Below are 24,379 nucleotides of genomic sequence, written 5' to 3' on the forward strand. Positions count from 1 at the left end.
AAAGCATCCAATGTCAGTGATGATACGTGAGTGACTGCCCTTGATATCAAGGCCACATTTGACTGAGTTTGCTCGCTGAGCTGGAAGGTTAGTTTTGAAAACTAACCTTCCAGCTCAGCCAGCAAACTCACATCCAGAACCTCAACCTGAGCTACAAATCTTCTCAAAACTCGCTAACATTTGACTGAGTGTGGCATCAAAGAACCCTACAAAATCTAAAGTTGATGGAAATAAAAGCAAAATCTCTCAGTTTATTAGAGTCATACTTGGTACAAAGGAAGATAATTTTTGCTGTTGGAGGTCAGTGATCTCAGCTGTAGGACATCTCTTCAGAAGTTCCTCAGGGGACTGTCCTCGGCTCAACCATCTTCAGCTGCTTCATCAATGATCTTGCCTCCAACATAAGGTCAGGAGTGGGGATTTTCACTGACGTTTGCACAATGTTCAGCGCCCTTTACCACTCCTCAGATACTGAAGCAGTCCGTTTCCAAGTGTATCAAGACCAGGTTCTGGGCTGACACTTAGCAATTAACATCCATGCCACACAAGTGCCAGGCAATGACTATCTGCAATAAGAGAAAATCTAACCATCATCCCTTGACATACAATGGCATGACTATCACCATCACTGAATCCCACACTAGTAACATCCAGAGGCTTATCATTGATCATAAATTCAGCTGGACACACAGTATCAATACTGTGGCTACAAGAGTACATCAGAGACTAGGAATCCCGCAGCTCATATGCCACATCCTAATTCCCCAAAGCCTGTCAACCATCTACAAGGTACAAGACAGAAGTGTGATGAAATATACCTCACTTTCTTGGATGAGAGCAGCTTCAAAAGCACTCAAGAAGCTTGACACCATCTAAGAAACATCAATCTACTTAATTGGCAACATATTCACAGATATTTCCTCCACCACAGACAACTAGAGCAGGAGTGCATACGATCTATGAGATACACAGCAGAAATTCACCAAGTCTCCTCAAACAGCATCGTCCAAACTCATGACACTATCATCTAGACAGACAAGGTCAGCAACTATACAGGTATAACAACGCCTCCAAGTTCCCCTCTAAACTACTAACATCCTGCCTTGGAAATATATTGCTGTTCCTTCACCGGCACTGGGTTATAATCCTGGAACTCTATCCATCGTAGCATTGTGGGTCAGTCTACAGCAAAAGGACCTCAGCTGTTCAAAAAGGCTGCTCATCATCACTTTCCCAAGGGTAATTTGGATAAGCAATACGTACCAGCCTAGCCGATGACACCAACCTTCCATGAATGAATAAACAAATACCTCCCAAGCAGTTACTGATCTCAGATATATATTCTGTGTGCACCCAAAAATTTTCCACTTATGCAGAATGCAGAGTGAACAAAGTAAAAATGAACAAAGAATGCACTTTAAATTCTGTAGCGCCTTTCATGACTTCAAGATTACCCAACGCATTGACAGTCAATGAAGTGCCTTTTTAAGAGCATTATTATTAAGGTAATTCTACATCAAAATAAATAATGCAAAATAAATAGTTGACAAATTCATCAGAATTGTGGTGATTCAATCAACAATATGTGCTTGTGTCTGTAATATTACATTTCTACAGTAGTGATATACTTATACTTGTTTCATAGGACTATGTCATTCCTGGGAATGAGCCTGTGCCTGTCCTTGATGTTTATTTGTTCCTGGTACTATGCTATAGTGGCCATGGTAATTGCAGGACTTATCTACAAATACATTGAGTTCAATGGGTAAGTCTCTGCATTTATTTTGTACAGATCATTGCTGAGTGAAACTCTGAGCTGTTATGTATGTCAGTAATTTCCTCATTCTTCGATTGTGCCACCATCAATCTCCCTGCAACTGATTCTCCATTTGGCATTGTTCATCCACTTGCCCACCTCCTAGCCCATTTATAGCAAGACTGGAATTAGGGACACATTCCAGACCATGAATGACAGGAAATGCATCTCAACAATAATACACCTTTCATCATGCCTGTCAAACATAGAACACAATGTTCTGCCAACTTCCCTGGACTGACCTATCCCCTCCCTATCCCTCCACCTACACTCACCTCTACAGGCTCCATCCCCGCCCCTTTAACTTGTCTGACTCCTCTCCACCTATCTTCTACTCTATCCATCTTTGATCCACCTCACCCTCTCTCCCTATTTATTTCAGAACCCTCTCCCCATCCCCCTCTCTGATGCAGGGTCTAGGCCCGAAACATCAGCTTTTGTGCTTCTGAGATGCTGCTTGGCCTGCTGTGTTCATCCAGCTCCACACTTTGTTATCTCGGATTCTCCAGCGTCTGCAGTTCCCATTGTCTATGATGCCAAATTAAACTGATTCCTTCTGCCTGCCCATGGTCCTCTGCCAGGGGCCTACCCTGCCACAAGACTCTGACAAAATTGATTGAAAGTTGGGCATCTCCTTGGAACATGCAGAAAGACACACCATTCACATGTCTTGCTGTGTTTGGGTGTTCTTAGTGATTTGTGTCAACTATCAAGTTTCTACTTATGACCTGTAAACTTTGTTGACCAATGAGCATTGCACTGTATTTATGTCCATCCTTCAGTAGCCCTTTACTGCTGTAAGTTGTAGGTTAGTCTAGCAAATCTTGCTGGAAAACTCCCAGGGTGGATGGTAGATGGGCCCCACACCTCAGGAAGGACATACTAGCCCTGGAGCGTGTCCAGCGGAGATTCACATAGATGATCCCTGGAATGGTAGGTTTAACGTATGATGAACGGCTAAGGATCCTGGGATTGTACTCATTAGAGTTTAGAAGGTTGAGGGGAGATCTAATAGAAACTTACAAGATAATGTATGGCTTAGAAGGGGTGGACGCTAGGAAGTTGTTTCCGTTAGGCGGGGAGACTAGGACCCGTGGGCACAGCCTTAAAATTAGAGGGGGTAAATTTGAAACTGAAATGAGACGACATTTCTTCAGCCAGAGAGTGGTGGGCTTGTGGAATTCATTGCCGCAGAGTGCAGTGGAGGCCGGGACGTTGGATGCCTTCCAGGCAGAGATCGACAAATTCTTGATCTCAGAAGGAATCAAGGGCTAAGAGGAGAGTGCAGGGAAGTGGTGTTGAAATGCCCATCAGCCATGATTTAAATGGTGGAGTGGGCTTGATGAGCCGAATGGCCTTACTTCCACTCCTATGTCTTATGGTCTTATGCTCGCAAAGTGGTCCATGGATTCTTTCTAAATACCATGAATTCTAGACAACAGAAATGGTGACTATGACTATAAATTATTCCATATCTTTTGGAGGTTGTTTAACTCTTCAGTTATTAAGCCTTACATTTTAAGTGTATTTAGGTCTTCATTCCTAATTGTTAAAACAAACTTTATTGGTGTTCCTTCCGGCATTAATCAACTCCAAGTTTAGAAACCTTGCTCTGAATGCCACTTGTGTTTTATTCATTCAGGGAATGTGTTCTTCACTGGTTACCCATCCCTAAACTATCCTTAAGGAAGTGGTAGTGAATTGCCTTCTCAAAGTGCTGTAAATGCATCCAGGAGTCAGTTAATTCAGTTGCCTGGGTGATTGGTATGCAATGCAGAGTGTTTTCAAAGCATAGGTCCAATTTCTGCACCAGCTGATGTTACTATAAAAGGACTTCCATTCTCAACTTTTCCCCTCATCTAAGGTGTGGTAACCCTCAAGTTAAACCTTCACCAGTCATCTCTCTCTCTCTCTCTCTATCTCTCTCTCTCTCTTTCACAAATACTAATGGGAGAACTAAGGCCTGGTCAGTCTCTGGAAATATTACTTTTACCATATAAGTGCTCACACAGTGCTATGAGGGAGGGAGTTCCAGGATTTAGACTCAACAACAGTGAAGCAACAACAAAAACAAAGTTGCTGGAAAAGCTCAGAAGGCGCCAGTCAACTAGGTTGCTTTGTCCTGGATGATACTCCCTCAAACTCCTGACTTGTGCTTTGTAAATTATGACAGGTTTGGGGAGGCATATGATGAGTTACTTGCTGCAGTATTCTTAGCCTCTGACCTGCTTTTGCGCTGCAGCCACAGATTTTATATAATCTAGTCCAGTTCAGTGCCTAGTCAATGGGAACCCCCAAGAAGTTGACAGTGGGAGATTCAATCATGGTAAATAAAATAAATGCCATGGTACAATTGTTACATTTTCTCTGACTGGTCATTGGCTGGCATTCGTGTGGTGCAAGTGTTATTTGACACTTGTCGGCTCAAGCCTAGATATTGACCAGACCTGCTGCAATTGGACACGGACTGCTTCAGTATCTGTGGAGTTATGAATGGTGCTGAACATTGTGCAATCATTGGTGAACATCCCCACTTCTGACCTTATGCTGGATGGAAGATCATTGATGAAGGAGTTGAAGATGGCTGGGCCTAGGATAATATTCTGACCACTATCCTGCAGTGTTGTCCAGGAGCTGGCATCACTGACCTCGACAACTATAATAATATTCCATCATGCCAGGTATGATTCCAATCAGCAGTAATTATCCCCATTGATTCTAGTTTTTCCAGGGCTCCTCAACGCCACACTTGGTTGAATGCAGCCTTGATGCCAAGAGCAGTCACTCTCACCTCACCTCTGCAATTCACCTCTCTTATTCATATTTGGACCAAGACTGTAATGAATTCAAGAGTTCAGTGACCCTGATGAAACCCAAACTGGATATCATTGAACAGCTTACTGTTAAATAAATGCTATGCGATAGCTCTGTTGGTGATCCCTTCCATCAATTTACCGATGAGTAAATGTAGACCAATGGGCCAGAAAGTTTTCAAATTAGACTTGTCCTGCTTTTAGCATAGAGGATGTTCCTGGGCAATTTTCCACATTGTTACATAGTTGCCAATGTTGTATCTATAGATAGAATATAGAACAGCTTGACTAGGAGAGTAGCAGGTTCTGGGCCACAAGTCTTTAACAAAGAAACAAAGAAACCTATAGCACAAGAACAGGCCCTTCGGCCCTCCAGGCCTGCGCCGATCAAGATCCTCTGTCTAACCTGTCATCTATTTTCTAATGGTCTGTGTCCATTTGCTCCCTGCCCATCCATGTACCTGTCCAAATATATCTTAAAAGACGCTAACGTGTCTGCGTCTACCAACTCCGCTTTAGTAGGTGGAGTATTCTCAGAGCTCATAGCCTTTGCGATTTCCATTCCTGGAGCCAGTTCTTGCTATCACATTGGCTGAAGACTGGCATCTGAGATGCTCAAGGCCGATGGGGAATGTCAGGATGAACACTCAACACCTCTGGCTGAACGTTGCTGCAAATTCCCGTGCTTTATCTTTTGCACTAGTGTACTGAACACCCCATGATTGAATATTGGAATGTTTGTGGAGCCTCTTCCACTATTGAGTTGTTTAATTGTTCACTCTAAACATGACTTGATAAGGAAGGACTACAGAAATTAAATCTGATCCATTAGCTGTAGGATCATTTAGTTATATCTCTCACTTGCTGCATTTGCTATGGGGCAGGAAAATAGTCCAGCGTTGTAGCTTCATCAGACTAATGCTTCATGGACACGTGTGCTGCTCTTGGCAAGCCTTCCTGCACTCTTCATTGAACTAGAGTTAGCCACTGGCTTGATGGTAATTGTAGACATTTGGATATGCAGGGCTATGTAGTTACAAATTGTGTTTGAATAGAATTCTGTTGCAGTCAAGACCCATAACACCTCAAAAATGGCCACTCTTGAGTTGCTAGAACTGTTCAATATCTATTACATTTCGCATGTTGATGGTACCACAATGTAAGATATAAACAATGTAAAGATGGGATCTTGTCTCCATAAAGACTATGTAATTGTCACCCCCACCAATGCTGTCATGGGCAGATGCATCTGTGGCAGGCAGGTTTGAGAGGAGAAGGTTAAATATGTTTTCCTCTTGTAATTTCTGTTGCTTTAGACCTAGTCTAGCAGTTTTGTTTTTCCTTCAGGACTTAATCAAGAGTGTGCCAAAAAATGGATGATAGATTTCTAAATACTAATAACATTTACAAATATAGGGATGACTTTCAATAATTGCAGTAGATGATCAACTATTATCTAGCGGGGCAAAGTAGATTTGAAGAGCAGAATAGCCTACTTCTATATTACTATCATAGCACTCTCAGCCGTATGGCTTTTAAAAGTGATGCAATAATCTGATCCTGTTATCCTAAGGGACCTAATGAAACTGATGACTTTTTTGACGAGATGTGATTGTTTTATTCAATCATTGAATAGCCAGCGATTTACTAGAAGGAACACAGCAGATCAGGCAGCATCAGAGGAGCAGGAAAGTCGATGAAGAGTGTAAATCTGAAATGTTAGCCTTTCCTGCTCCTCTGATGCTGCCTGACCTGATGTGTTCCTCCAGCTCCACACTGTATTGTGGGGGAATTGTATCAGTGATAATGGGAACTGCAGATGCTGGAGAATTCGAGATAACAAAGTGTGGAATTGGATGAACACAGCAGGCCAAGCAGCGTCTTAGGAGCACAAAAGCTGACGTTTTGGGCCTAGAGAAAGGTCCAGGTCCGAAACGTCAGCTTTTGTGCTCCTCAGATGCTACTTGGCCTGCTGTGTTCATCCAGCTCCACACTTTGTATTCCGCACCATATTGACTCTGACTCCAGCATCAGCAGTTCTTGCTATCTCTGAGGCGATGTACTAGGACCTGGGAATGTGAACTGACAAAGATACCTAAATTATAGAGTTACTTATGACATAAAAGGAGCATATTCAATACTGAGTCTCTGAATCAACTTTGAGAAGAATGGGCAGCAAAGTGACCATGAAACTGTATATATTTGACAACAATAGCTTAGACAAGCTGCATACTACTGAACATGTTCACAAAGAAAACCATAAAGAATTTGAAGGATATTGTGAAAATATGAATAAAATTTGACTTGAAGGAATTCAATGCAACTGCTTTAGTAGTAATTCAAGGAGAACCAAACAGACCAACAACAGCAGCAAAATGGAATAACTTTGCCAATTTCATTGAGAGCATCAGATAGAGTAATACCAGTAAAACAGTGAAATCAACTCTTATGATAGTTAAGCTAGGCGAATCATAATCACATAACAGATCCTGCCAAATAGTTTGATTTTTCTTGACAGGGGAACAGTCCACACAATGTATATGTTGTGCACAGAGTATTATACTTCAGAGGGTTTATTCGCTCAGTTGGTTTGTGGCATTGAGCAATTCCAAAGCAGCAGGATCAAGTACCACACCAGCTGAGGTCACGATGAAGGTTCCACCTCTTAATCTCAGGTTTAAGTCACTATAAGTCATCTCTCTTTTGTGAGAAAGCAACCGTCTAGGAATATGACACCTTTATTATCATATAGCTACTGTGAAGTCAGAAAGTAATGGTTGACCATACATTGGGCATGTGTGATTCAGCCACATGAAAGTATGTGACAGAATGGTTTGCTGATCCTTATTTTTTTTTTCCTAAGAGCTGAAAAAGAATGGGGAGATGGAATCCGTGGTCTGTCCCTCAGTGCAGCCCGGTATGCTCTGCTCAGGCTTGAAGAAGGTCCTCCTCACACCAAGAACTGGAGGCTAGTGCCAATTTAAACTTTCAATATCTTTAATTAGCAAAACTGTATGGGGTAAACATCTGCAGGTCCACCAGCAATACATAACTATCAACCATTAACAGTGAGAGTCCCACATCTCTGGAAATCGTAAGGCATGTTTAAATTTGTAAGTTGGTCAAGATGATGCAGCTTATTGGAAAAATGTTTGTTCTATCTACACTTTGTTGTTTTGCTTATTTGAAGTGATTGAATCAGTAGACTACTTTGCTTACCTTGACTGTGAACATAATTGGTCCTCATGCATTACTGAATCTTTTATTCCTCCAACAAAGCTTTGTAAAATGGATTACACTGTATACTCAGTTCCAGCTATTAGAAATAAATATGTTTTAAACATATGATCGTTCTGTTTGGATCGGTTATGTTCTTTTGTTACATTTTGAGTTAACCAAACTAATTTGATTCCTTTGTAGGCCTCAGCTTCTGGTACTTGTAAAGGTGGACGAAGACCAGAATGTAAAACATCCACAGCTTCTAACTTTCACTTGCCAACTAAAGGCTGGGAAAGGGCTCACCATTGTGGGCACAGTGTTGGAGGGCAGCTTCCTGGAGAATCACACACAGGCCCAACGGGCTGAAGAGGTACACACTAATCTAGTTTCATTGTCTTATCAACATCTTTGCAAAATATCAGCTTCATTTTCTAGACAGATAGACAAAGGATAGTCTTCCATAAATCTTGTTTGGAAAAGAATTTCCAATTCATATTCATTAAGAATTAGCAGCTAGGTCCCATGACATTTGTATAAGCAATTTAGCAGTTGTTTACCAAAGTCAGTAATGACATTTGCCCCCTGTTATTTATTTAGATTCCATTGCAAAACACCATCTTCCTGTCAGGCTAATAGACACGAATACAAAATAATATGAGTAATATAATTCACTTATTTTGAAATGAAAAAATACTCTTGGTATGAGAAAGTCCACTAAATTTCCAAAATGTGCTGATAAATGCAGGACTTTTTAACCGGTTGAGATGAGGTAAAATTAATAGGGTAATGGTGGTTTTATGATAATGTCACAGGAGAGATGCTCCAAAGACCCAGGAAAATGTTCAGGAACGTGGTTCAAGAAACTGAATTAAATTAAGTTAAATTAACAAAATCTGGAATTGAAAATTAGCCCTCATGATGTTTCACTGTAAAACTATCTTTGATTGCGGGGAAAAAACACATCAGGTTCACTAATGTATTTTCAGGAAGGAAATTTGTTGTCCTTATCTGGTGCAACCGACATGAGATCCCAGACTCTGATATGGCTGATATATGGCTGAAGTGACCTAACAAGCCACTTAGTTCAAGAAGATTACGGATAGGCAACAAATAATGTCAGTAACGCAAATGCCCCATGGAAGAACATTTTAATTTTCAAAATGGTCTAAATATCTATTACGAACTTAACCATTAGTTTAAAATAAAATTCCCATTATGGAGTTCAATCAAGCTTTTAGATCCCTTCAAATATTTAATCCTTATAAAAAAAAATTAATATCCGCACACCAAAGACAATTAATCCTTTAATAATCTTTCTGAGTTATTAAAGTGGCCTTTCTGCTGAAATTATTGTAGGCTGTGGAAAGGAGCCACACATTTTTAAGGACGTAATGATAGTTTTTTTTATAGGAAACGTCAAGTGCTAGAAGAGATTTGTTGGCGACTTCTTTCAAACACACTGGGAAGTGTCTACACTCGGTTCACACTAAACAACTGCACTTCCCAGTCACAAACCATTTCAACTCCCCCTCCCGTTCCCTAGATGATATTTCCATCCTGGGTCTCCAGCAGTGCCACAATGATGCCACCCGAAGGTTGCAGGAACAGCACCTCATATTTCGCTTGGGAACCCTGCAGCCCAATGGTATCAAAGTGGACTTCATAAGCTTCAAAATCTCCCCTCCCGCAACTGCATCCCAAAACCAGTCCACCTTGTCCCTGCCTCCCTAACCTATCCTTCCTCCCACCTCAAGCCCCACGCCCATCTCCTACCCACTAGCGTCATCCCGTCCCCTTGACCTATCAGTCCTCCCTGGACTGACCTATCCCCTCCCCAACTCCCCACCTACACTCACCTTGACTGGCTCCAACCCCATCTCTTTGACCTGTTTGTCTCCTGTCCTCCTATCTTCTCCTTCATTGATATTCTATCTACCTTCGCCTCTCTCCCTATTTATTTCAGAATCCCCTGGCTCTCCCCCATTTCTAAAGAAGGGTCTAGGCCTGAAACATCAGCTTTCCTGCTCCTCTGATGCTGCTTAGCCTGCTGTGTTCATCTCGCTCTACACCTTGTTATCTCCTTCAGGTTTGAAGGTAGTTTTGACTGCAGTGAACAAAGAGACTGCCCTTGAGCTGAGGAATGATTGAACACCTCTCTCACTTTAACCTGTTCCAATCTCCAAGCTTTTCAGTTATCTGAGAACCAATCACACAATTATTGCAGGCAAAAGGTGTCTATGACTGACAACTGGTCACTAGTTAATAGACCAATCATCTTCCTGTTGGCCAACAAAAGCTATAAAAATTGGTCTGCAACACAGTTATTGCTTGCTGAAACAGTTGTTTACAAGATGCTCATGTCAGATTACTTGCTTTTAAAAGATACAGCAGCGCTTTCAATGACTGATTTTAAAACAACGTTCTCATTTCAGTTTACAGTTTTTAACCAAAAAAAGCACAAAACAGAAAGTCACAGTTCTTACATCTATAAGTTCGTGACTCCCGCTCTGCATGTTAATGTCATTGCTCCTGCAAAAATGGTGTCTGTTCAGACTTCATGCTGGCTTCAAATGACCCTACTGAGTTCAGGGTGCCCTCACCCTCTGGATCTATTTCTTCTGTAGCCTCCAGTTCCCCCTTTAAAAAACTGTTACTTCAGTCAATCAACTACTTGGATAGAATTGAATACTCCCCCAACATAGGAGCAGACTGGGAGGCGCAATTGGGCAGGTTTAAACAAACAGGAATGTACACAGGAGAGAGTACGTTGCCTTCCCAACTCCCCACCAATTAAGTTAGGGCAGTAAATGTCACTTTGAGCCTTTTCCGTACCGAGCCAATTCCCAGTATCACTGATATTCTAACAGAAATGAGAGTGTTAGTCCTTCCCTTAAATTCTGGTAGCCTGAGGGGGAACTCTGCTCATAAAGTGCATTGACTCCTTTGGAGAGTCTCAGTGGTTAATTACCATGGATAGATTATAAATATTTCTAAATGGTTTGAAACTTCAAACAATTTTTTTTACCGAGATAATAGCTTCAGGCATAAAGTTGTCATGACGCCATGTGCCATATAAATAGAACTTTTTATCTGATATAGTGTGCAATGTTTCAGAACTCAGATAAGCAGATGCTGAAGGATTGAAGATTAAAGTCAGCTCTTTATACACATTTAATCTTTTACCTAGAGACTCTTACTGCATATCACCTTTACTGGCTCCAACCTTCCTCTCATTCCGTTGCTTTTGAAATTTGAGAACCACCTGCAAATAAAGTTAAAAAAAACAACTAAAGCAAAAGCTTCAATGGAAACTTGTTAAAATAAAATGTCATTCCCAGAGCTTATTACATATTCCAACCCATTCAACACTTACTAGTTTCAGAAAATCTCAAACAGCATTCTCCCTGCCTGTGGATATCCTGCGCAAAGAAGGGCAAGCAGTTGGACACTCTTTTGAAAATTCATCTGTACATATATAGACTGGAACTCTAAATTAACAAAAAATGATAAAGTCATCATAGTTGCACTCCCTCATTAAAGATAGCCACTGGTGGTGGTTTAATCGGAGTGTCACCATGCCACAGGGCAAAGGAAGAGTTTGAGAAGGAGAGTTATTCATGGTAGTGAAGGAGTAGGAATTGAACCCGTGCTGTTTGTATTATTTTGCATTTCAAAACAACTATTTAGCCAACTGAGCTAATTGACCTCCAGTAACAGCCCTACCTAGGAGCACTGTAACAAAAATCAAATAATCAAAGGGAACTTATCACATTTAAATTAAAATGTCATTCTTGGGTTAACAATGCAGTCTCGCCTCTGCAGTGTCCTCCAGTTGCACAGCCTGCTGCTATATACTTGAGCATAGATGAGTCCCCATTTAATATCCATTATCAAAATGCCTAATTGACAGACATTGAACAGCTTCCTATTCAGAAGTGTTGTATGCAATATTACCATAACCTATTTACATGCCCTCACTTCTGTCCACTGATAATAGGGGAATATGTGTAAATGTTAACCCCAATCCCATAATATTTGACAGCACTACATAAAGTGGATCTCACTCTGCAACATGTTTATATAAATGAAGCACAATTTACAGAGAGTTATTAATCCATAAATAAATATTTACAGAACAGGCTTAAACTATTAAAATCAAGACCATAGCAAAATGTATTTCTCAGCCGTGTACAAATTCACTTGCACCAATTCAGCCATTACATTGGTTCATCAAACTGTTGAATAATTAGCATGCAGACAACATAGAGATGTGGTAAAGTAGACGTAGGCCATGAAAATCACCTGCTAATTTATAGAGACAAAATGCTACAGAGCTTCCTGCCCACACTGCAGAGCTGAATGTCAGCAAACTTATGTAGAACTGTAAATATCAAATTCAAGGTCTTTCTTTCAATTAGATAATGTGGTATATAATTCTGATTGCATGTGTCTGAGTTGATTACACAGCATGTGTAAGATGGCATTTTGCTGAACTGCAGGCCTTATTTTAGCAGCTGTCATGCTTCTGTATGTAAAGAATGTGCCTACTGACCCAAGACATTGCATTCTTTATAACCCCTGCTTTTTAACCCCCTTCATGCAACTGTTCCCTCCATTTTTTTGCCTCCTTTATTTAGAATAGGGAATAATGAAGAAACTGGTACGGAATATTTTAATGCAATGTCAAGAAAAGTTCAAGATCAATTTGCAATCAACTGTGATGTCGTTTTTTTTTATGGTTTTAGCACGTGGAGCACTAATGATCTCCTGTGGGCGTGGGTTGATGCCATTAACTGGGCAATAATTTTCCACCTAAAGGACTGAATAGGCCGAAGGCTGAACTCCCTGGTGGATACTGAAATAACTGCACAGAGGCCAGGTCCCATCACCAAGCCATCATTTATTTACTAGTTCACAGTACACTGGGCCAGCCAGCTCAGAATCAGTCCTCACCTGAGGAGAGTCTAATCTCCTCATTATATTGCTCAGCCGAGGCTTTCCTGATTGGCCCAGGTTAACAGCCCCAACCAAGAACGTCATAGTCAACAAGCTGCACCAGGTCCCAACCACTACATCCTGCACCCACCCCCCCATAAATCTGGGGATGTAATCCTGGTCTTTCGCATGTCGTTTGTCTTGTGACACTTTTACCACAGGTATGGTTCCTCTGACGCGAACGCGGACACAGGCACCATGTACCGGACCATGGCCCATTTCTTGCATCTGGAACACCTTGGGAGAGTTTCTCCTCACCTTCTGGTGACAACACTATCGAGGTCACATCCTCTTCTGAGGTTTCCTCGACACTGCAGTTTCTGACAGGCCTTCTGGCTGTTCTGAGGGGCCAGGTACATTTTTTTCCTGCCCCATTTGCGAGGTCATAGCTTTCCGGTGATCCATGTGTTTGTTCAGGACTGTATCACCTAGCTGAACTTTGCAAGTCACAGGACCTAAGCTCACATCAACCTCGTCCTATACCCGTACAGGGCCGTTTCCATGTTTCCGGCACCAAACTTCATTCCCTGAATTAAATTATCTCTCACACTTAGAGGAAGCATTGGCCAGCATTGATGCTCCTGCTGCCATTTCATCCTCACCTACATCTCTGGGAATATCAGGTTTAACCTGGTGTGGGGTCTTCTCCCCATCAGCAACTCTGGTGAAGCTATCCCTCTTGATGCGTGTGGCGAGGTCCGAAAATCGAATAGGAACTGTGACAGTTTGGTATCAATTGACGCCACAGGCTGCTCCTTTAAGCCTGCCTTAAACTTTTGACCCACTCTTTCCGCTGGATCATTGGACGATGGATGGGATTCAAATTCTTTGCTGGTAAATGATGCCCCATTGTGCATGACCAGTACTTCTGGGAGTCGATGTTTCGCCAACGATGCTTGCAGCTTCTCAATAGTCATCCCTGAATTTGCTGAATGAACGTTAGGTGCACCTAACCACTTTGAATGGGCATCCACAATGACCAGTAACTTTAAACCCATGAAAGGACTGGCACAGTTGAGATGCAACCGTGTCCAGGTTTTACCTAGCCATTCCTGTGAAAGTGCTGCTGGTGTCAATTTTTGTCCTTGTTGGCACTCTGAGCACTGTCCCGCCTATGTTGCTACGTTGGCATCCAAACATGGCCACCAGACATGGCTTGTTACCAGCATCTTCATCTTGGTAACCGCTGGATGACCCTGGTGGAGTTTGGCCAGTACCTGGCAGAGACCTTTACACAGGACATTCATCCTTGCTCCCCACAGTAATATGCCATCCTCTACGGTGATCTGGTCTCACTGGGTCCAAGAAGGTGCCAATCCTGATTGTGACGGCTCTTCTGTTTCCCCCATTGCCACAGCTGTTTCAGTTTCACTAGGATAGGAGCTTTTTTGTGTCCTCAGTTGGATATTCTCCGCCTTGACTGGAAGGGTATCCAGGAAGTTTAAAACCAAAACAACTCTTCCAGGGGACGCAGCACCATTGGAGTATCTGTCAATGAGATGCGGCTCAAGGCATCCTCACTAGCCACTTGAGTTTCTGGACAATGTTCTAACATGTACCTGTACGTGCTGAGAATGAGGGCCATATGGGCGGCACTGTGGCCCAGTGGTTAGCACTGCAGCCTCACAGCGCCAGGGTTCAATTCCAGCCTTGGGCGACTGTCTGTGTGGAGTTGGCACATTCTCCCCGTGTCTGCGTATGTTTCCTCCGGGTGCTCCGGTTTCCTCCCACAGTCCAAAGATGTGCAGGCTAGGTGGATCAGCCGTGCTAAATTGCCCGTGGTGTTCAGGGGTGTGTGGGCTATGGGGGATGGGTCTGGGTGGGATGTTTCAAGGGGCAGTGTGGACTTGTTGGGCCGAAGGGCCTGTTTCCACACTGCAGGGAATCTAATCTAATCTAATGCGAAATTCTCCTGGAAGCTATGGGTGGCCTTATCTTCCCTGAGTAGCTCTAGCAGGGGTTTGTGATCTGTTACATGACAAATTCCTATTTGTAAATGTACTGATGGAACTACCTCACACTAAAGACCGTTGCTGAACTTTCCTTCTCTATCTGGGCATACTTGCATTCAACATCAGCCAAAAACCAGGAAGCGTAAGCTTTTGGGTGTTCCACTCCACTGAGCCATTGGTACACCAACATTATCTTGATACCATATGGGGAGGTGTCACATGGTAGCCGTAGTTCTTGCTTCTTGTTTTTTACTTCCCTAATGTCTGTTTCTTGGCGACATGACCATTTCCAAGCCTGACCCGTTTTCAACAGCAGGTGTGTGGGCGCTAAAGTGGAGGCCAGGTTATGTGTGGATTTTCTGTAATAATTCACTCACCCAAGAAAAGACCTAAGTTCCAGTACAGATGTGGGAGCTAGGGCTCCTTTGCTCGCCCTTGCTTTCTGGTCCAATGGTTCTAACCCAGTTTCGTCAACCCTGTAACTTGTCACTTGTGGCACCTGGAGCACACATTTTTTTCCCTTCTAATGCATACATCTGTGTGGGAGAATCATTTAAGCACTACGTCCAATTTCTCCAAGTGCTCTTTAATGGTCTTCCCTGTTATTCATACATCATCCAGATCAATGGCAACTTGCTTCAAGGGGTGGTGTGGACTTGCTGGGCTGAAGGCCCTGTTCCCACACTGTAAGGAATCTAATCTCATCTAATCTAAAGACAGATACAGCTGTGCTTATATTGACCTGGGGAGCTGGGTGACCATTTAACCACAACTTAATTTTAATGGACTCCGATTTAGGTGTGACTAAGCAATTGTTCCAACCCACATGTAGGGGGACTTTCCAGGGTGAGCACTCTCCTGGGTACCGGCCCATGATTTTCCTATTCAAGACAGGCCTTTTAGGACTCCTTTGCTGTCTCGAGTCCACATACCAGCAGCAACTACGATGGCTCACCAGCCCGGATCCTGAAGAACAGTTTAGCCATTTGGCCAAGGCTTGGCTTTGTTGTGGGGTTCTGCTGTGGGCTGATCTAGGGTCCCTCTGCTCAGGATATGCCCTGTGTGGGGGTCTGTAATAGATTATGCTCAAGTGGTGTTCCCCAAGCTCAACTGGACAGATGGGGGAATCTGCTTCTGTTGGGATGCCCTGTAATTTCCATGCTCCACTTGTTGCATTTTCCAATGACAAAGCGAATTGTAGAGCCTGTTTGAAATCTAGTTGGACTTCAGCTAGTAGGTGCTTCTGAATGGTTATGTCATTAATTCCATGTACCAAACGGGCTCTCAGCATTTCATTCAGAGTTATTCCAAAATCACGTGCCTCTGCCAGTTGTCATAACCTCATCAAAAATCTCAATCCAGATTCCCTTGGTTCTTTAACAGCTGAGTTAAACTGATAGCATCTTGGGCTTAAGAAGGTTTGGGGACATAATATGACTTAACAAACTCTGTTAATTCTTGGAAGGTTTTAGTGTCTGGTGCCTCTGGGAAAGTTAAGCCCCGAATAACCAAAAATGCTGCGGGTCCACATGCAGTCAGAAGGTTACCAAACCCAACCAAGAATGTTGTACTCAACAAGGTCCACCAGGTCCCAATCACAACAGATACCTTACCCACTTTAATACGACAACACCTCTTCTTAAGAAGGATATTATTATGCTGGAGAGGGTTCAGAAGAGATTTACTGGAATGTTGCTGGGAATGGAGGATTGAGTTTCAGGGAGAGGCTAGATAGGCTGGGACTTTCTCCACTGGAGGGTAGGAGGAGGACAGGTGACCTAACAGAGGTTTTTACAATAATGAAGGGGAGAGATAAGGTGAATGGCGGGCGTCTTTTCCCTAGGTGGGGAATTTCAAACTAGTGGACATAGATTTAAAGTAAGAGTCGAAAAATTGAAAAAAGACATTTGGGGCAATTTTTTTACACAGAGAGGTGGTTTGTGTGTGGAACGTACTTCCAGAGGAAGTGGTGGATGCAGGTACAGTTACAATGTTTAAAAGGCATTTAGATAAGTACATGAATATGTACTTATGGTTTAAGGGACATAGGCCAAGTGCAGACAGGTGGGACTAGTTTGGTTAGGGATTATGGTCAGCATGGACTGGTTGGACCGAAAGGCCTGTTTCCGTATGACACGATGACGAGTTTAGAGCTGGGTGAGAAGGACACCGAGCATATTTCATGTGCCCCATGACAAGGATACACTCTGCAGGGGTAGTAATAAAATCTAGCCCTACAACCGATCATCATGGTCATACAGCTTTTTGAATCCATTTAGATTTGATGATTATTAAAGGGTGAACATGAAAGGCTGTGCATCGGGCTGGCTGAGATGCAGCAACAGGATAAATGAATTTCAAGTCTCCTAACTCCTAACATCTCACTTCTGTCCATCATGTGGGAACAAAAAGCAAACTGCTGAAGCAAAATCACAATGATGAGAGGTTAATGCATGCAAATCGGTTTGTTGCCATTCACTGGGAAAATTCTCATCTAGACTTTAAAATTTTAGGTTCAAAATTAGACTTTTTTTCTCATGATAAGAATTTAATTCTTCTGATCTCACCATATTTTATTATTACCTGAGTCATTCAGGATTGGAAAAATTCCACACAGATTTGAGAAATCCCACAACCAGCAAATCATATTCATGTTTTGCAGTCCAGCCATATACAGTTATGAATGGTGGTGGAAAATTAAGCCATTCACAGCTGGAGACACCACAATTATTTTCAAGGGGGAGCATCCAGCTACAGTAGTACAGCTACAATACTGACACCTACGACGTAATGTGGGAAATGGTCCAGGTATGTCCTGTTCACAAAAAATGCAGGACAAATCCAACCCAGCCAATTACTGCCCCATCAATCTGTTCTCAATCAACAGTAAAGTGATGGAAGAGGCCATCAATAGTACTATCAAGCTGCGAGGGCCACTCAGCTACTGATGTCATTACAGCCTTGGTTCAAATATGGACAAAAGAGCTGAATTCCAGAGATGAAGTGAGATATCAAGGCTATACTTGATGGCAGGAGCCCTAGCAAAGCTGTAAACAATGAGTACTGGGGGCAAACTCCCCACTGGTTGGAGTCATACCAGGCAAAAGGGTAGATGGTTATGGTTGTTGGAGGTGAATCATCCCGACTCCAGGATATCTCTGCAGGAGTTCCTCAGGTTAGTGTCATAAGGCCAACTATTTTCAGCTGCTTCATCAATGGCCTTCACTCCATCATAAGGTCGGAAGTGGAGATGTTTGCTGATGACAATGCAACATTCAGCGCCATTCATGACTCCTCAGATACTAAAGCAGTTCATGGTCAAATGCCACAAAACCTGGACAATATCCAGGCCTGTGCTGTGAAGTGGCAAATAGCATTTACACCACACAAATGCCAGGTAATAGCCATCTCCAATAAGAGACAACCTAATCACTGTCCTGGCATTCAATGGTATTACTTTTGCTGAATCCCCCACTATCAACATCTGGGAGTATAATATTGACAAGAAGCTTAAAATGGACTTGCCACATAAATACAGTGGCTACAAGAGCAGTTCAGAGACTATGAATACAGCAGCAAGTAATTCACCTCCTGAACTGGGTTTTGGTAAACTTTCCTTGGCATCAGAAGAGCCACCTGCCAATGCCACCATTCTTAGTCAGTAGCACCACCAGGGAAGTGCTAGCTACTGTCAATGCTGCACTCACCATAAACTCAGAGTTGCCAAGGGACCCAGGCCACAAGTGAGTGTTTCTGGAGGTGTGTTGCCGGGGAGGAGTTTGGGAATGGCGGTCTGGTGGAAGAAGATCACCAGCAGTAAGAACATGTAGGTGGCTCTCTGTAAGCCCACCCCATTCCCAAAGCTGAGACCCTGAGGTCACGTACTGATCAGTAATGGACTGCCTTCTGAAAACCCACAAGAAACTCCAACAGGCTTGGCTTTTCAGGTCTTCCCTCATAGTCTTCCCACTTGCTTACTGCTGAGGTAATTACCAGCGACAATGGGATGAGGTCCTTGAGTGAGCATTAATTGCCAATTAAAGAACTTTGATGGAGAGGTGAAGCCTGTCCACAAACCTTCCCACCATGCATTTGGTCGCAGGTAGGAAGATGACAAGATCCCTCCCTGCCACCTGTCCTGCTCAATTAATGCCCTTCCTGCAACCAAACTCACATAGTGAGGGCATTAAGATATATATCAAGTGTACTGATCCAGAATTTACCAATAATTACAGAATCTAATGAACTGGAAAAAGTGTTTTTTGACAACTGAAATTATTTACAAACTCAGTTCAGACCAGCCTACTGGATGGATGTTTGTTAAAGTAAGTGCTCTAAATAATGGTTTCAAGCTAATCCTCTTCATCAGTACCTAGTTATGTACAATCAAGCAGCCTTCCAAATGTTGATTTTGCTCAGTCCGTCTTCTTCCTATTCCTTGTCATTTCTGCTTGTTCTCTCCATATCTTTCTGGGCAGTCGGTCAAACGTCTCATGGAAGTGGAAAAGGTGAAAGGGTTCTGTCAAGCCGTTGTATCATCCAACCTGCGTGATGGCATGTCGCATCTCATCCAGTCATGTGGTCTGGGAGGAATGCAGCACAACACTGTACTGATGGGCTGGCCAAGGGCCTGGAGGCAATCTGACGATCCAAGAACATGGAAAAATATAATTGGTATGTATAGTTCTGTAAAACCATAGGATTCCTGACTGATTGTCCCTGCATTCTGAATCTGGTTATAAAACTCACTTAGAAGTAAACGTACAGGAAAATGAATTCAAGAGAAACAGAGGTAGATGAACACTAGTGTCAAATTTCTTTAAACATGTGGAACGTGCAGTTGGGACTTGATTTGTCAACCATTCCTTGCCAATAAGTAACAAATAGAAGTAAAAATCGGAAATGCTGGAGAAACTCGGGTGGGTTGGCAGCATCTATGAAGTCAGAAACAGAGTTAACATCACAAATCCAATGTGACTCTTCTTCTGTTCAAAACAAGAGCCTTTGGACTCAAAGCATGAACTCTGTTTCTCTCTTCACAGATACTGTCAGTCCTGCTGAGTCTCTCCAGCATCTTATGTTTCGTATTTCAGATTTCATCATCTCCAGTATTTTGCTTTAATTAGAGTGAAATAGAAGCTTTATCCACAAAATTACAAGATTTTAAATCTGCCTCTGTCAAATCAGCTTGTGCAACAGAAGAATAAAACATTGCATGCATAATGGTGACATTGGAAGAAATACAGAAGGTAACGATTTTAAAAGTGTAAATAAACACAAATTTTCCAATACAAAAAGAATGAAAATGCCTGGGATTGCAAAAGGAGTTGTGAAACACTGTGGTTGAGATCTAGAGACTGCAGGGTTCCCAAACGGAAAATGAGATGATGTTCTTTGAGCCTGTGCTAAGGTTCACTGAAACACTGCGGCAGGCCTGCAACAGAAATGTTGTTGTGCGAACATGGTGGTGTGCTGAAGTGGCAGGCAACTGGAAGCTCAGGGTCATTTTTGCTGTCACATGGAGGTGTGGAGTGGAGGAGACCACATTGTGAACAGCGAATATTGTATCCGCTGATTCCAGAGAATTTAGAGGCTGATTCCATCCTTCCATGCTTTTATACCCACCCCCACACCCATTATTTTTATGACATGAGATAACAATGTGTAGAGCTGGATGAACACAGCAGGCCAGGGAGCATCAGAGGAGCAGGAAAGCTGACATTTTGGGTCTGGACCCTTCTTCAGAGAAAGAATGGCTCAGACCCAAAACTGTATCAGAGATAATGGGAACTGCAGATGGTGGACCCAAAATGTCAGCTTTCCTGCTCCTCTGATGTTGCCTGGCTTTCTGTGTTCATCCAGCTCTACACATTGTTATGATTCCAGCATCGGCAGTTCCAACTATCTCTGAGATGGCTATGACACGATTACAGTTACTTCAGTCACCCATTCTCCCCAACCCCTAAGCCTATTATTACATTAAATGGGTTGCATTCAGTACAGCCCACCCATTTTCACCATCTTATTACCACTTAATTAGCTTTTCTTCTGCCCTAACTTGTTATCCATTATCTCCTTATTTATCTACCCCTTTCTGGGCTCCATCTCCATTTATCCACCCACCTCTCCCCAACTCCATCTTCCCCACAACTCCAACTTCAACACTAATATCATTTTTTTACCGTCTGCTAGCAGTTCTGATAATAAGTCGTTGAACTCAAACATTAACATTGCATTCTTCCCACAGATGCTGCCAGGCCTGTACAGTTTCACAAGCAATTTCTGTTTTAGATCTCCAGCACACACAGTTATTTATTTTATGTCACTCCAGTTGAGATGATGCTCTTGAATAGTAACATTTATGTCAGCTAATTTCTTTCTGTTACAGCATTGCCACCTATTAGCAAAACATAATATTATGGGTAATTTAAGGGGTCTTGTATGTGAAATCAGACCGAAGGAATTCCTTGAGAATTTTTAGATTTTTTTCAAAGGTGCAGAGTTGGAAACAAGCACTATCAGAGCCCCAAGCATGCAACATATTCAGTTGCATCAAGGTTAACTTGAACCTTTAATTCATTTAGCTGCCTTAGCTCCACGTGCTCCTCTGAATCTACTCCATCATTGTAATTGTTGTGCTATTTTCAGAATGGGTTAATGAAAATAATAATATGCTTCCAAAAGACGGTTTAAATGTAAAACAAATGAGAATTATGCAGGACTAATACAGCAACCTCGTAACCTTGATTTTGTAGAAGTGGTTCGAGAAACAACAGCAGGACGTTTGGCTCTTCTGGTGGCTAAGAACATCACTGCATTTCCATCAAACCAGGAGAGGTATTCTGAGGGTTACATTGATGTCTGGTGGATTGTTCATGATGGAGGAATGCTGATGCTCCTGCCTTTCCTCCTCAGGCAGCATAAGGTAGTGAAAATATTTTGTTGAGAGTAATCATTATAGAGCACCAAAGTGGAATATGGCTGTATTAATGGGTTGTTTGCGCAATGCATGTACCTGTCTGGTGCAAATACTGCAGTTCACTTTAAGTGCAGAATTCATACTAATAGCAGCACTACATTCAGTAGGCTACACTGAAATCTTTCATGATATGGGAGATGCCGGTGTTGGACGGGGGTGGACAAAGTCAGAAGTCACATGACCCCAGGTTATAGTCCAACAGCTTTATTCAGAAGCACACAAGCTTTCACAGCACAGCCCCTCCGTCAGGTGCAGTGAGAGAGAAAAGCACACAGACACAGAGCTTATAGGCACAGGTCAAGAGCTAACAGATCATACAACTGGAGTGAATGGAGTGTCAGATAATACGTCTTTGCAGGTGACCACAAGTGTTAGACAGTGTGTAAAGTGTCTGTAAAGTCAATGTCAGTGCTGTCCTGACAATCAGGCAGAGCCATAGGAATAGTCAAAAGGTGACACCTTAGACCAGACACTGAATTGTAGGCATGAGGCTTTGTTCAGAATCTGCCTCAGGGTTTTAACTTGGGCTCAGGCTGGTTTTATTCCAAAAACTGGAATTTATAAGATGCCACCTGACTGACTGTGACTACAAATTGTGTGTTTTTTTGAACAAAATAGAATGTTTGTGTAAATAAACAAACATCTTGGATGAAATGATTTAACCCATACTCTCTCACACACACACACACACACACACACACACACACACACACACACACACACACACACACACACACACACACACACACACACACACACACACACACACACGCTACAGTACAACAGGTACACCTGGCACAGAACTGCAAGTACACAAGGTACAGCATAGCATGTATGTGAGATACAGAACTGCTTATACTAGGTATAGGGCTTCAGATAGACTACAGGAGTTAAGTCGTCACCAACTTATTTAACTGCTGCTTATGGTGAGACTGCCCAAGTGCCGGCCTAAGAGTACCAGTTTGATGCTACCTGTTTCAATGTGCTGAAGATCAGAAAATAATTAATGAAAGTGATAACTTGTCAATGCAATTGTTATTTTAAGCAGCTTTTTTTAACCAGAATTGATTGTCTAGCATTCTTACTGTTAAAATCTTCTGTTAAACAATCATTATACAGAGAATAATATTAGTATCTTTGGAATCCTCAATTGAATAAATGCAGTTTGACCTGTTGCGACGTACCAGAGGTAAGCCAACCAATGACTTATGACACTAAATGTAGACACATCACATTGCAATGCATACAAGCTCCCATTCATACTTCAGTGCAGCCTGCACAGTGTTTGTGATAACCACTACAAGGCCCATGCAGAGTCACTAATTAATCTCCTCAGGGAGTTTGTTGAGTATCGGTTTGCTTGGTAACAGGCAGTGACCTGCTATGGTAGAACTCATCATCTGAATTTGTATAAAGTGGATCCAGGGCTAGGCTGGCTATGAGCAGGTCCAGACAGCAGGCTGTGGAGGGGTTCATCTCTGCCAACTGTCTGCCCTTCTTCCACCGTTACATTTAATGCTCAAATAAAATAAAATATATGTATCAAGTATCAGGGCCCCAAAACACTGCAATGACCCCGTCTCCATGAGGAATTTGCCAGCTGTGCCCTGCGCAGTCACCATATTGGAGTTTTCTAAGATCAGCATCTAATTCATGTGTGGCAATTTGTCATCAACGCCAGTCAGTGCCAATACAGCACATGCAGTGTCCATCAGGGCTCTCAATGCCTTCAGAGGGAGGTGGGCATCACAGATGATACAATGCTTTATTTCTCCCTCCAACTCCATCTTTACTTAGCTCCTTCCAACTCTCCCTTGGCCTCCTCCTCACTTATTATGGTTTGCATTGCTCCTAAGAACCTTTGCATGTAAGCTTTTAATCCACTACGTGAGAGATAACTGGTGAAAATAAAGCCACAGTGATTTTGTGCTGGGAAAGTCATTCAGTTGTGTGTGGTAACATTCCTGGACATAAAACAAAAACAGATCTAGATGGCCTTTGAATGTAGATGTCTAATTGGCTACATGGGTGACTTACTGGTGGCAATTAATACGTCACCGTGGACTTGGTGGTGAGAAAGTCATTTGATTGTGTGTAGAGCACTTCTGGATAAAAATGGAAGCAGATCCAATGTTGTTTTGGTTACACTTCAGTCCCAAGCTCTAATCTTCTGGCATTAGATGCAGAGGGGAGTGGGCGACGTCGGAGGACCTCCTGTTGGGTCTGCTTCTGGGCTTGGTCATGCTGGCTATAAACAGGTTCAGGCAGCAGGAGGGGGTGGTCTCTGCCCCTCTTCTGCCATTATGTTTGTGCCCGGGTGTCATTGGAGAGGGAGCACACGATGTCCATCAATGCACTTAATGCTTTCAGAGAGGTGGGCACCTCAGAGAATACAATGCTTTATTTCCCACCTGATAAATCCAGTTTGATTTAGACCTTCCCTGCTCTCCCTAACCTACACCCTCACTTTTAATGGATCACATTGCCCCTAATGGGCTTTGCTTGGAAACTTCTAATTGGCTGCATAGGTGCTGGTCAACGGTTTGTTTTACAAGATCACGATGATTTGTTACTGGGAAAGGCATTTGCTTGTATGTGATAACAC

The 24,379-nt window shown here is 42.6% G+C and overlaps 1 protein-coding gene across 4 annotated transcripts in view; it reads left to right on the forward strand.

The window, feature by feature from the left end:
• Positions 1-24,379, forward strand: part of LOC125461393 (solute carrier family 12 member 5-like) — a 987,635-nt gene that overhangs the window by 948,197 nt on the left and 15,059 nt on the right. For all 4 annotated transcript variants that reach the window (XM_048550117.2, XM_059652837.1, XM_048550118.2 and 1 more), the window contains exons 15-19: positions 1,646-1,765; positions 7,493-7,597; positions 8,050-8,218; positions 19,274-19,469; positions 21,551-21,720. In XM_048550117.2, the coding sequence (XP_048406074.1) occupies positions 1,646-1,765; positions 7,493-7,597; positions 8,050-8,218; positions 19,274-19,469; positions 21,551-21,720 (760 nt within the window). The remainder of the gene's footprint in view (positions 1-1,645; positions 1,766-7,492; positions 7,598-8,049; positions 8,219-19,273; positions 19,470-21,550; positions 21,721-24,379) is intronic.

Source organism: Stegostoma tigrinum, chromosome 19 (assembly GCF_030684315.1).
Source record: "Stegostoma tigrinum isolate sSteTig4 chromosome 19, sSteTig4.hap1, whole genome shotgun sequence".
Classification (NCBI taxonomy): Eukaryota; Metazoa; Chordata; class Chondrichthyes; order Orectolobiformes; family Stegostomatidae; genus Stegostoma; species Stegostoma tigrinum.